This window comes from Saccostrea cucullata, unplaced genomic scaffold, assembly GCF_032062105.1.
Source record: "Saccostrea cucullata isolate Sc308-1 unplaced genomic scaffold, CSIRO_AGI_Scuc_v1 ctg502, whole genome shotgun sequence".
NCBI lineage: Eukaryota > Metazoa > Mollusca > Bivalvia > Ostreida > Ostreidae > Saccostrea > Saccostrea cuccullata.
The window spans coordinates 395,456-409,663 of record NW_026937360.1 but is presented as its reverse complement, the minus strand read 5'-3'; the positions used below and the strand labels follow the sequence as shown (position 1 = coordinate 409,663).

The following is a 14,208-nucleotide window of genomic DNA, read 5'->3' as shown; positions in this document are numbered from 1 at the left end:
ATTCTTTTAAAAATTGTTTATAGAACCACATGCCCCTTTTTCGAAATAGCTCAAGCAGCAACTTCTCAGCATTAACAATTAATGGTTGTCGAAATATTACCGATAAGATTATCCGAAGACGCTAGTCCATATGTCACACTGTATCGCTTGTACAAAAAAGAATCTCCACCATTTTTCTCCACATGGAAAAATACGATGGTAAAGTAATGTTGAAGCTTTATCAATGAATTATTCGCTGAATTATCTTTTTTATGACTTTTTTCTTTTTGTTTTCCTAGATTGCGGATGCACCATTTTTGAGAGGCAGGTATGCGATTATTATCGGTTTTGACGTTTTTGTGTTAATGCAAAATTACTTAAGATAAAAGAAATATTTTGGAATATTTTTTGGATATTTTGTTTTAAAGAATAATGTTACGTCATATTTTGATCAGAAATTTGATAAGAGTATTTTATTTATACTGTTCAATTATTTTTCCTTGCAAATGTGCAGAAGTTTTTTTTAATCGGTAATGGTACATGTATTGCTTTGATAAAAAAAAATATTTTTTAAATAAGTATATATATAGGTATCTTTTAAAAATTGTAAAACAAAGACCAGTTGTTACATTGTAATCTAAACTTTTAGAATATTTTATGTGGTTTATTTAATTTTAGTTTTTCTTAAGCTTTAAAAATGATAAATCATGGTTGGACAGGCATATTTAAGTCATTTCAGGTTTTTCTTTACTATTGTTATTTCACGTGTCATTAACAAAGTGCTTTGACACAGCATTCAATTTGGCTTATGAAATATATATATATATATATATAATTTTTCAGAAAATTATTGAAAAACTTAATCGTCCATGCTTTCTCTAAATTTGTTAGAAAAGAAAACTATTTACTTTAAAATATAATGGTACTTAAAGCTGTGATAAACTTTTCATTTAATTATTTCCAATTTTAGAAATCCATGTACGTGTTTCACAATCAAGAAAGCAAACAGTAGCCTCACCTTTTGACCCTTGTCTGAATCAAACGTCACCCACACCAGAAACATACTAAATCCTTCAGGTATAGTCCATTATTATAATATATCAAATCAGAAATCTATATTCCAAGGATAATAATATTGTTTTTTTCTGTTCTCGCTGTTAAAAAAAAGCCAACACGTGTTGAACTAGTTATCCTTGCAAAAATGCACGCGCGTTGCTTTTGCGGCGACAGCTGCTTTGGAAAATCACCTTACAATGGGTACTGCTCACAAACATCCGAGTGGAAGATACATTCACGCCTTTCATTCAAGTATAGCCATAGTTCCTTTTACTCTCAGACATTTGAAGACACTTAAAATAACTAAAAGGCAAAACCTTATACCCGAGCCCACTTTTTTCATTCAATCCCACAAAATTCCATGAGTTTCAAATGCAAGACGTCAATTATAGTAATTTTTATCCGGAAGCGGTCGCGTTATGTTGACCCGGAATAATATCTGTTTGCACTAATCAGAGTTACACTCTACAGTCATTCATTATTCAGATTATAACTGGTAACGATTAGCAAGACACAGTACTCTTTCACTACTCAACAACTAGAGGTAAAATCGAGACATTAGATACAAACAGTGTTTTTGTTCACATGAAGGGGGAAAAAGAGATAGGAAAGCAGCCTCTACAACTTCTGTTAAAGTAATACCGTAACGAGATAAATCTATTCCTGGGGGCTTAGGGAGGATGCACCGCAAAACTGCACATTCAAAGAAACACGTCTTTAAAAGTCTACTTGTAATCTGAGGTGCGTCTGTGATCTTAACGTTTGTAATGTTTCAATATCTCAATTTCTCTTCGCTAAATCCGTTATCTAATGTTTTGACATGGAACTGGCTGGAAAAGTTTGAAGATCTTCGTTTAAACTATCATCTTTATATTAAAATTGAAAAAAAGAAAAGCTTTTGTCCTGACTGATCATAAAATATGGGATAGTTTAGAGGTTTCATCATGTAAAATCAAATTTAAGTTAGATTACGGATCAAGTCCTCATATATGTTTTATTGAATCTGAAAAGTGTTAAATACAGGCCAATGAATATTAATTTATTTATACTGATTAAAAACATGTTATTATTTTGATAAAACTAAAGGGTATTGTTATACTAGTATTGTTATTTTATAGTGAATATTTTTTTAATCATGAGATGAAAAAGAATCATTTCAAAGGATAAAGTGGAAAAGAATTGAATAAAAGATAATGCTCTCTAAACTCACATTTTGTCCCCCAAGTTGAGTACAGCGCACAGTCAGATATGGACAACTCGAACACACCTTGAATCAAATCGTACAACCGAAGTAGCAAAAAAAGTCAAGAACACTCAAACGATGTTGTAGCCCGCACGTGGAATGCTTTCAATTCATAACACCTGTGCACAATTTTTACCACTATACATAATAAAAAAATTGTTCATATTTCCTCCATGTAGATGGTATGCAAATGTAGCTGTGATTAGATTTCAGTCGGATCATTGGCCACAGTCATTCACGTCGTTTCTTTCATAAAGCTGATCAAGTACCTTTGGACTTTTAATAAAAAAGAGGGAGTCAATATTTGTCCGGCTGTATATATTTACTCACAATGAGCAAGGAATCTCCAAATAGAAGAAATTGCTTCTAGAAATCTGTAATTTTACTGATATATTACACATTGTATGCTCCATGCATCGATAAATAATATTATGTCTTTTCCAGATTTTTTTATATTTAAAAAGAAGGCAGAGTGAGTGCTTTTTCAGGTTTGAGTTCCATAATGCTTCATCGTGGTGATGTAAACCCGTTTCTTCGTGTAACATTATGCAATAGGATCTATTTGAAATAATATCCTAATGGTTTTAAATGACGCAATTAGTACATAACCGAACACTTATTTCAAGTTTTCAAAAACATCTGCAGTTGTACTCAGAGATAAGCATACACGACATAGCAATTATGAATAATATAGGCAATTGAAATTTGAAGAAAATACCTGGTTAATACAATACCATCAATTTTTTTTGTCAAAGTTGTAAACAAACAACGATTTCAAAAACTATTTTCTTCATGAGGGAAGGTGAAAGGAAGAGGGAGAATGCTAGGATTTTTAAATCTTTGAACACGTTTGTGTCAATTCTTATACGATTTTCTTTCTCTCATAATCCCCATATGCTCAAGAAAAAAGTCAAAAAAAAAACATTAAAAACATCAAGATAAGAGGTAATCAAGACAATGTCCTTATAAGGTTTACAATTCGATTATTGAATTTACATTACAAAGTTTGAAAAGTTATGATACCAGTTTTTAAAATGTACTTCACATAAACACCCACATCTTTTTGTCACATGATTCGAACCATTGTGTCTGGTGAGTATTCTGTCAGATTCAATTTCATGTCACATGTGTGGTCTGAAAGGGAGCAGTCGATAAAGTATTGATTCTAACACCACCTGTACCAGTTAATGTGTAATCTATACAATTAATGACTGCAGAGATTGTCAAGGCCTTATAAGATATACGCATATATGTGTTTAAAGTTTGACAAAAGTAAAGTATAAGCTACTCTTACTATCAGAGTTTGCATTGAATTCGTAAGGAAATTCATACCCGTTCCAACTTTGATGGAAAAAGATCTCTTGATTTTTGGAAATGAAATATAATTCAGTTTTTTTTAGGCTATGGGGATTATTAATTGTTCCCAGTTTGTGTTGTTTCAATGATCTTTGAGATTGATTTCTGTTCTTTATTTTCATATCTTATTTCAAACTCTAAGATGTCTTCTACTTCAATTTTATGTTCATTTAAGAGTTACATCTCTATTTTCTTGTGAGTACTATAAATAACATGAATATTAGATTTAAACTTTTACAAAAGTTCCTCAGACATTAGTATCTAATGGTTAACAGTTGATGGTGTATCCCTTTGGTGTGAAGTTTGACAAAGTGCACTCTCAAGATATACCCATAAACAACTGGATCTTTGACTGTCGAACCTTGTTACCCTTCTCTCCTAAATGGCACTTTCAAAATTTTACTTTTAACTGAATTCCGCGGGTTGAATTTCGAGAGGCTTTCCATGTATCTGAACCATAACCTTAAGACTAGAAGATGATATAAAGTGGTTATTTGTGTATGCTCACAGACCTTTACACATACGGAGGATTCTGCAATGTTTCAACTTAAGGGAGTCTGTATCCTCTTTGATTAGATCCATAAGATATTTCTTTTTTAATAATTTCACTTAAACGCAATTTTCAAATTTCACGTGCGCGTGTCAAACGCTAGATAATGCACACAACTTCCGCCCCACAACTTTTACATTGCCGATGACGTCAATGAACAAATGCACGGATCATCTGTATTAAAAATGAGGCATATCTATATAAGATACATTAATGTCAAAATGATTAAGATTAAAGATAAAGAGATGCGATACAACTGGACCCTCTGTCATTTTACAAATTATTACTTTATCGCTTACTAGTTATTTTTATATATTTACATCCACTGAATATTTTCTTCTTTATTTCTTAAGAAAACCCATTGCGTTCATCCCTGCATAAACTACATTAGGCATATCACCTGTACAGATTTCTTGATCAGTGGCCGTTCCATCAATGAAACGTACAAAGACGTTCGCATCATTAACACAATAATTAATATTTTTTAATCCTACTTAAAATGATAATTTAAACAGATATAAATATAAACAATAAAATGTCTTTCTTTGTTTGTTGTTACTGGAATGAACGGTCGCAGCTATTGCAGAAAAAATTTACATAACCCGCTTACGCGGGTTATGTATTTTTTCTGCAAAAGCTGCTTCCGTTCATTCCAGTAACAACAAACAAAGAAAGCATTTTATTGTTTAAACAACTGGTATCTATGATATTCAGTCAAACCTTCCTTTGACATATTAAGTTAGGTTTGTCTTGAAAAATGAGCCACAGATATTGAAATACGCTGACACTTTGATGTTTTAAACATATGGGGAAAAACTATAAAGCAGGTATGACAATACGATTGGTGTAACCAAGCATGTTCTGTCCTAAGATTTCTACATAATTGGAAAATGAATTGAAAAATTAGTTATCAAACTTTTAGAATTATCACAGGTACCACGCTTTGGAATCATGGGTTATTGTTGATGAGGAAAAAATGAAGTAATCGAAAGACATAGTTTGTCGCAAAATATATTTAATGAAACAAAAATTAGAACCATGTTACTTGAGTATTCAAAATCTGTCATTTGAAAGTCAACTATTCACTGAAATTCTCAATTGTATGGAAGTATATTGATTATTTTTCTTGTTGGTAATTCCAAAGTCTAAGCTGACTTTTCCACCTTCACAGTTGGTTATTCCAATTTTACCCAGGACCTAACCCTAAACCGAACTCTAATCCTATTCCTAACCCTTACACGTAACCCTAACCTAACCCTAGCCCTACCCCTTACCTCAAGTTTGAGTTCGATTTTCAAACTATAAGGTCGGGAAAAACCAATATTCAATGCGGAAATACTATATTTAAAGTTCAAAAGCCAAACTGAAAATTAATGTTGGAATTGCCAACTTCCAACTTGGTTATTCCAACTTCAAAGTTGATTTTTTCCTAACTTAAAGTTGGTTTTTCTAGATTAAATCTTGGCCTGTTGAATTTTAAAGTTGGTAATTCTAGTATAGTTGACCCCTTTTTTTTACTAAAGAACTCATCGTCTAGTTTTCTTGTGCATATCTACCAAGTTTTACTTGATTTGTTTTATCAAATGATTGTAGATATAAAATAATTAACATACTTACTTCCTAATCAAATCCTTAAATAATCATATTTGAAGTGTCACATTCTGAATACGTGCAGTACCGAAAGTTACATTCTTTACTTTGAAGAAGTTCACATTATTCAGAGTAATACAAATCCAGATAGACATAGAATAAAAAACTCTTAAATTAAAAGAATGAAAAATAAAGTTTTTCAAACAACACTCAAATTGTCTAGCTAATCCAATCGAATTTACTGTATGTCAAAGTACAAGTAAATGTATGTACAGCTATTTTATTATGCATGCAGAGCTCATTTTTACCATTTGTTTAGGGAGTTACATTTTCTAAATAAGCATTTCAAGGGTGAAAATTGTCAAAAATAAGAAAAGGGTTTTCCTTCTTTTTTCTTTTTTCAAAATTTCAAAGCTTTAAAATAAATGCATGTATTGCATCTCTTCATCTCTTTGCTCTGCAATCAAACACTTGTAGAAGAATAGAAGTTTCTTTCAAATCTATCCCATCTTTAATTACTTGCTGAACCAAACTTTTCTGTATTAAAATCTTACCTTTATTACTTCTTGGGAAAAGTAGATAATCCAAATCACAAAAAACTGTTATCAAACTTTCAGCTACATTTCTTCTGAAGAGTTATGGAAACAACAAGAGATATTCCGCTTCTGTTTAAATTTGGAACCGTTTGAAATTGTTCACAGACGATTGGACAAGAAAGTAGTAAACCTTGAGGGTGCATATGGAATCGTTTCTCTGGCATAAATGACTATTTATATTGCATAAAAGAATAAGTTGAAAGTTCGTTCATGCATTACGTAAGCTAATCCAAAAACCTTATGAATTTAGATGCTGCAAAAAAATTATTCTATCCCAAACAGCATGGAAAGATGACCTTAGGGGAGTCAATATTTTTTAGCTAGCCCTTTATTATTGTGTTTTGTGTGATATGAATATTGCAGTACGTTTATTTTGAGACTTTGATGCTATACAGCAATTGTATTCACGCCCTATAGTGTTAGTGGTGACGAAAACAATTTCTTTCTAGACACGTGCATTATCTTGCTCTTGTTGCTAGCGAAGCCTACCGGTCCTAAAGATATCCCAACAAAAGGGTAACCATTATATCGCTAGATAATGAAGAAGTGTAAAAAAAGATATGATCAAATTAAAGTTGTAGGCTAAACCTAGCAGGCATTTGGATTCTAAACCTTAAAGTCGTAACATACGTCCTGTTCTTGTGTAAATTGCTAAGATTTACTAAACTGGCTATTGCTTCTTACATAATACTAGAAATAATGATAAACGACATTCAGGCGTCTGACTTTTTACAATATTATGTATGTCATTTGAATTTCATATGTGTGATGATCTTGAAAAGTTAGCTTTAAGTCATTCTAATTAGAAACATTCTATAAATTCATAAAATCGCGTGGGCAAAATAAAGTTAGGCAAAATAAGTAGGAAAGACGTTTAGTCACCATCATTTTATTTATTGCCTGAACATCCGACATAAGTTTCCAAAAGTCAGAATTTGAATTTGAGAAGTGAGAATCATATGATATGTATAGTAAAACTCGTTAAGTACGAACACGGATATTGCGAATTCACGGATATAGCGAAGTTATAGTAACTTAGATCCCCAGCGATATAAAGAATTCGGTTCACTTCCTATTATATTTGGCCCTGAGAATTTCCAAAAATTAAGTTTAAACTGAATCAAAACTATATAGTGGGAATAAATGTTGGATATATGCTAGCTTAAAATATATATCAAAAATTTGAGAATGTGTCCCCGTTTAACTATTTAATGGGGGTCAAAACATGCAAGGAATGCGTATTTCCGGAAAAATCGTTAAAAATCAACTACTTAAAAACATTTTTCAATAGGTGCCCATCATATCACCACTTTGAAATTTTCTCAGTTAAAACAATGGTTTAAAAGCATTCTTTATGCAAAAAATTGAGATGGTGATATTGTGGGCACCATGTTTAAATTAACAAAACACGTTTTATTAAGTTGACGAATTTCAGGGCAATCGGACGTAATATTGTACCATATTGTGTCAGTAGCCAATTTTTGAGCAACTTCTTTCAATCATTTGGCGTAAAGGGGAATTTTAGTTTGATATATTGTCTGTGAACTCAAAAATAAGGACGACACATGCCCGCATTGTCGTTTTAGAACTGTGTGATCACCCCCCGCTCCCCCCCCCCCCCTTACCATCTAAATACACAATATAGCAAAAGTAATACAGGCAATATCTTTAAAATAGATTCATTCTCTTATTTATCAAGTTCAATATTGCATATCTTTAAATTGTCTGTTTGGATCATCTTATAAAGATATAAAATATTTAAAAGAAACATGAAATTTTACTACTTTCACTTTCGCGTCGTTGTAACCAGGCAACTGTACTTAGTCTGGGAATATTTCATGCAGCGATAAAAGAGTTCCGAGAATGTGACGCAGTCATACAGTTTTTACAGGTGAGTAAAAAAACATTCCTTTTGCTTGTAAATAAATAAAGATTTTGTGTATGTGGAGAAACACTATGTTATAATTACTTGAATCGCCAGCTCAGTTTTGTTATCGGAACAGATCACGATCATATTTTGCAAGTCAAACGATTGAGCAGTACTATCCATGTACAAGTTATTTGAATCAATGCAAAACAAAAAATAAACGGTGCTTAAAATGTATAATTGTTCGTTTAATTTTATGTACTAGGAAATGTACACAATTTTATTTGTTTATAGGTATAATATAAGGCTATATTAATAACATGTACATATTAAGGCCTAGGGGTAAAGGGCTGAAGTAAAAGTCTAACAAGGCTGTTAATTTTGGGTTCCAAACCAAGTGTTGGCTTGGCTCTTGTTTATAAATCATCAGATGTATGTTATATGAATACATGTATTTAAGTTTCCAGTGGATGAATTCATGGATAAATGAATAAGCATAGCTAAAAAAAAAAAGGCCTATCATTTTATTGATTATTTAGATGTGCAGTCGACTAGGGTGAAATATGACGTCATAATCATTTTACGTTATGAAACAAGGTCACGCACTTTCTCTGGTAAAGAGCATGTATAGGTCTAAGTGCATAGCATTTTAATTTTAAAATAAGAAGGCCATTATTTGAGGTAACCCAACATAACCCTTTCTTCTTGTTCATTCTTAAAATAATTGTTTTATGTTTTTTCTTATTCTCGCAAATCTAGCTCAAAGATATACACGACGACCGAAATAGAAATTGCCGTGATCCACTGGTTACATTTTCTAAAATGTGTGTTTTCATTGGTTGATTAAATCCCGCCCACTCTCGTTTGCCTATATATAGATGAAAATTGTTGTGATTATGAAACGTTCTTCAGATTAAGTCAAAGTATTCAAGCCGATCTAAAATGTCGACTGCCAAGCAGGCAATATATGCTTCACAAACATGAGAAAGGTGTAATAATCAGATTTGAAGATAAAAGAATACTGAACAAACAATTTGCATCAGTAGTTTCAGTAAAAATTTCAATTAACTCTGAGTCTGTTTCATGATCCTAGGGCCTGGACATCGGATAAACAAATCCAAAAGAAATTGAAAACTCCAATAATTATTGTAACGTACACCCAGCTGATACTGAAACACTTGTTATAGAAAAAAATATAAATTGTGTTACCAGCTGATACTGAAACACTTGTTATTGAAAAAAATATAAACAGTGTGTCCGTAGCTGGTAAAACACGTGCACCATCGAAATCATTCAGTCAAAGGTTTACAGTTTTAATTCCACAATTATTAGAATTACCATGTTTCAAATGCGTGCTACTTCATGCCCATTTTAACGGTCGTCATAATTGTCAAAATTACCATGTTTCAATTGTGTGCTATAGTGCAAGCCCATTTTAACGGTCGTCATGACAATAAATAAGCGAAATAAAAAATTGATTTCACCGTGTTTTTTTTTCTGAAGTGGAGATTTTCCCGTAACGATGGAATGATTTTTTTTCGAATTTCATACATTATACTATTAGTTTAAAATCAGTGATAAACATCGTATATACTTGCAATATAAAACAATGGCGGGGGTGGGGTGGGGGGTGGGGGGTGTTTTTCAATCGCGGAAATATAATTATGCCCCGGGCAGTCAAAGCCTGTCAATCCCAGTACAAAGTTTTATTTCCATTTACCAACACTCACAATAATCTCATAAAATGTTGCATTTACATTATTCCACTTTCTCACCAAGAGAAAAATGTTAACATAAAAAGCACAGTTTTCCCTAATTTCTATATCTTTCTAGAAAACATTCCATATTTGAGAATGAGGGCGGACCTTTGAAAATGTACCGATAAGATTCCTTGTTGGATTTAGCTATTGTTCGTTAGTTAGATTCTAGTAAATATGATACATCATAATCATCTGCTTATTTCTGAGATATCGCCTCTGTGGTTAATTGAAGAGTTATATTTTTTTTAAGTGGAATTAAAATTAATTAACCCCTATTTTTCTATTCTACGAAAAGAATCAAGTTTGTATGAAAGGCATATCTCGCTAAAATAATATTCCGGCTACAATTTATCTGTTTTTCATTTCCCCTGGGTGCTATTTGGTTTATCAAAATATTGTGAATAGGGCATATTCCCGCTTAAACCAGTAGGGTAAAAGAAAATGTTGAATTTAATAAATTGTATTTATTTAATATTGATAATTTTATTTCTTTTTAATAGAATGCCACGGACAGGGAAACGATATTTCCATTGTATTCTCTGTCAAAAAAGAACAAAACCCACAGACAGGCGAAAAATTACAAAAGAACAAAAACGCATATTACAAAAGCACATTGTCTCTGTTACTGATGACGATGTTTTATGCAGTAACTGTCGCATAAAATGCAACAAAAATCTTAAAAAGAAAACAGAACATAAAGAAGTCACCCATGCAGGAAATGACAAAAACTTCTCTCCGCCTCATGAAAGCATTTCAACTTCCAAATATGTCAGAAGCCCTCCATCTGTTACGCTTCCCTTACCATCAACTTCTACCAGCCACTCTAGTTGTTTTATTTGTCGGAAGCCTGGTCCAAAATTAGTGGTAGTACCCGCAAGTGCAAGGAATTCTGTTTTCTTGCAACGAAAAATTCTTATTCCTTATGGAACCAGATGTTGTGCAAAACACATTTTGAACGACAATTTAACTGCCGAGTCCCTTGAGGAAATATCTGTCATTTCTCAAGCCTCTAATGTTAACAGAAGTTCAATAACTGATATTCTGTTGTATATGAGAGAAGTTGCTTTGAAAAATAAAGCCTCAAGAATCGATTTTGACAACGAAGAAAACTTTTCTGATCAGCAATATGTCCGTCTAACTGGACTTAACAGAGCTTCGTTTCTTGATTTATTATCCCATATTGATGGCAGAATAAATCGCACACCTGTGCGAAGTCAAAAAAATAGCCTTGGAATTTTCCTAATGAAAATGAGGTCTGGATTAAGCAATGACGTATTATCTTCCATTTTCAATATATCTAAGGCAAGCATTCGAAGGGCTATTTCAGCAGTAAGAAGTGTGTTAATGGAGAGTTTTGTTCCACAAAACATCGGCTTCTCTCACGTATCTCGGCAAGAAGTCATCAACCAACATACGCGTCCACTTGCTGAATCTTTGTTCGGAGGAACCGGTACACAAGCCCTGCTTGTCATAGATGGAACATACATCTTCATCCAGAAGAGCATGAATTTCACCTTTCAACGAAAAAGTTATAGTCTGCACAAAGGTCGCCCATTGGTTAAACCCATGGTAATTGTTTCTACCAGTGGATACTACATCTCCGTTTTAGGACCTTATCTTGCACGAAACAGCGATGCTACAATATTAAATCATATAATGAAGACAAACAGAGAAGATGTTTTAAACTGGATGGAAGAAGATGATATTTTCATTGTGGACCGGGGATTCCGCGACTCCATGGAATACCTCGAAGAGCTTGGAATTAAAGCATGTATGCCCTCCTTCATGAAGAAAGGAGAAAAACAGTTATCGACACAGGACGCCAATACAAGCCGCTTAGTTACGAAGGTATTTTTGGCATTGAATATAAAATATTTTTTAAATAAAACTATCTATTTCAAATTCAATCAAACTCAGGTGTAAATTCAGAGAAGGAATTATAATTTTAACATTACATAGTTATCATTGTCATTATTGTAACGTATTATTTCAAATACGTGTAGTATCATTTTCACTAGATACGATGGGTCGTGGAATCTTCCAATGCACGGATTAAGAGATGGAAGTTCCTCGATCGCATACTTCCCACCAGCCAAGTACCATACATCGGCGATTACATCAAGATCGTGTGCTCGATCTCCAATAAATATTATCCACCGCTGTCCACAGGTGTGTTTCAAAATAACCCCCCCCCCAAAAAAAAAAAATCTGAAAGTATAATTATGAATATTGAAGATGAAAATGATTACAATGTTTCAAATCACTATACATGTATTATTAATCAAAAAATATTCTATTAAAAGTAGATTGTTTGATCAACTCATAATGATACATGCGCAGGAAATTTTGAAAAATAATTAAAATATTTACACACAGGTGATGCTACCGAAGATCTTGCCACAGCCTCTAAAATGAAATACCTGTCAGCACAAGTCAACCATTTAAAGGAAGAGGTTGAATCCCGAAAGCTTGACTCTCGAACTGCGGTGTGGAGACAAGCAGGTGAAATTGAGAACTTCCCACGCCTAGATGAGGATGACATACGAAACATCACTTGTGGGACCTATCAACTTAAGCTATGTAAAAGTTATGCTGAGGAACATTTTCATGGCGGGGCAGATATCATGGTTCACAAGGATGACTCTCATCTTGTAAGAGTCAAGATTCAAAGCAGACATGTTTCTGCTAGGTCATATCTTCTATGGATTCGTTATAACGAGTCTAACATAACTGCATGGTATTGCAAATGCAGGTCCGGTGCACGCGTGGTTGGAGTTTGTGCTCATGTTGCAGCGGCCATATGGTTTCTTGCTCTGGGCAGGTACAAGGAGTCACTCCGCCCGGTTTGTGACTGGGGACAATTTGTTGATGATGCGAGTGTAATTCCGGACACAATTGACGAATCAGAGGAGGAGGGTGTAGAAGAATAATTTATAGAATGTACAAAGATTTAAATTGCAGATCAAAAATGTTAATAATCTAAAAAGTATATTTTAACATGCAAAAATTCACAGAAATATAATAAATCTATTAAGTGTGTGTCCTCTTCCACAGTATATCTATTTAAGAAAAATAGCAGATTGATTAGTTATATTTTTACATTAAAAAAATTCACAGTGACATAATGAAAATATAAATGTGTGTGTAGAATTTTAGATGAAATTGTGAATATCTTAAATTCTTTCAATTTTACAAACTGAATTTACGGAACTGAATGATTTTGTTAAACATGCACATGTAGTGAATCATTAACTTGGTCCAATTGTTGTAAATATATATACATTTGTTATCGTTGAAGAAATTTTGTTTTTTAGTTGACACCATTTTATAAGCAAATAAGGTTTATTTTTAAATAAATCAGTTTATGTTGTGTTGCCTTGGTCGTCTGCCAGTAAAGTTTTAACATAAATAAATTTATATTCAACAATTGAGGCTGTTTTATGCCTACTATGTATGTGTATCAAATGCATGACGTCGAGTGTAACACGACGTCAAAAAGGTTATGTCATGTAATGAACAAGCCATTTTCTAGATGTTATATTTCTTTTATTAAAAATATTTAAAGCAATTAATGATAATTTTCTGAAAGCCCATATTCTTAAGTAAAAAAATAAATAAGAAATAATTAGTTTTCTCTCAGGGCAAAAAATGATATAAAGTGAACCGAGTTCTTTAACGAGTTCCTTATACGGATATAACGAAATATGGATATAGAGAGGTAATTTCTTAAGTCTTACTGACTTCGTTATAACCGAGTTTTACTGAATCAATATGGGAGTTGTTCTTTTCTCTTTTAGTATCTTATTGAACACCAGCCCAAAACTTGGATGCATATTTAACCTTCTTACAATTCAGAGTCAGTATTTTATAGACAAGTGCAAAACGATTTGCTTGGGAAAGATTAAGAAAAGGAACCCAGCCCACTTTCCTTGACAAACTAAATTCATTTGAACCTTTAATAAATTTTACTTATTTAACTTTTGTTCAGGATAAATTCGTTTTTCCCATCCCATAAAACCACTGTTCCAGGATCGAGACAAAATCCTTTCAACGAAAGATGTATAAGAATCTTGACTTGAACTCGTCTATGGCACCTTGTAAATGCAAAGGAACAAAGATCACATACAGATTCTGTCAAATACGTGCTCGAAAGCTTTCTCTTTGCAACAGATAAAGAGTAAAAAGTTTTGAAACATTTTAATGTCTGTCAA

General features: G+C 32.7%; 2 protein-coding genes across 5 annotated transcripts in view; one reads left to right on the top strand and one right to left on the bottom strand.

Moving 5' to 3' along the window:
- LOC134248050 (innexin unc-9-like) overlaps positions 1-14,208 on the bottom strand; it is a 77,358-nt gene that overhangs the window by 52,693 nt on the left and 10,457 nt on the right. The window contains exon 1 of one of the 4 annotated variants that reach the window (XM_062730477.1): positions 6,329-6,545. The exons of 1 other annotated variant lie outside the window; for it this stretch is intronic. Coding sequence is in view for 1 of the 3 variants with exons in the window: in XM_062730476.1 (XP_062586460.1) it covers positions 2,246-2,247 (2 nt within the window). In the remaining 2 variants the exon portion in view is untranslated. Of the gene's footprint in view, positions 1-997; positions 1,554-2,245; positions 2,406-6,328; positions 6,546-14,208 lie in introns of those variants that run through there. 2 more of the 4 variants (XM_062730476.1, XM_062730478.1) reach the window with 2 other exon arrangements.
- LOC134248036 (uncharacterized) lies at positions 10,499-12,927 on the top strand. The gene is made up of 3 exons (XM_062730456.1): positions 10,499-11,845; positions 12,016-12,166; positions 12,374-12,927. The coding sequence occupies exons 1-3, from the start codon at positions 10,499-10,501 to the stop codon at positions 12,925-12,927; spliced, it is 2,052 nt and encodes a 683-aa protein (XP_062586440.1).

Coding starts and splice junctions, on each gene's coding strand:
- LOC134248036 (XM_062730456.1), top strand. CDS start 10,499: ATGCCACGGACAGGGAAACGATATTTCCATTGTATTCTCTGTCAAAAA. Junction 11,846..12,015: donor CAAGCCGCTTAGTTACGAAG/GTATTTTTGGCA, acceptor CATTTTCACTAG/ATACGATGGGTCGTGGAATC. Junction 12,167..12,373: donor TTATCCACCGCTGTCCACAG/GTGTGTTTCAAA, acceptor ATTTACACACAG/GTGATGCTACCGAAGATCTT.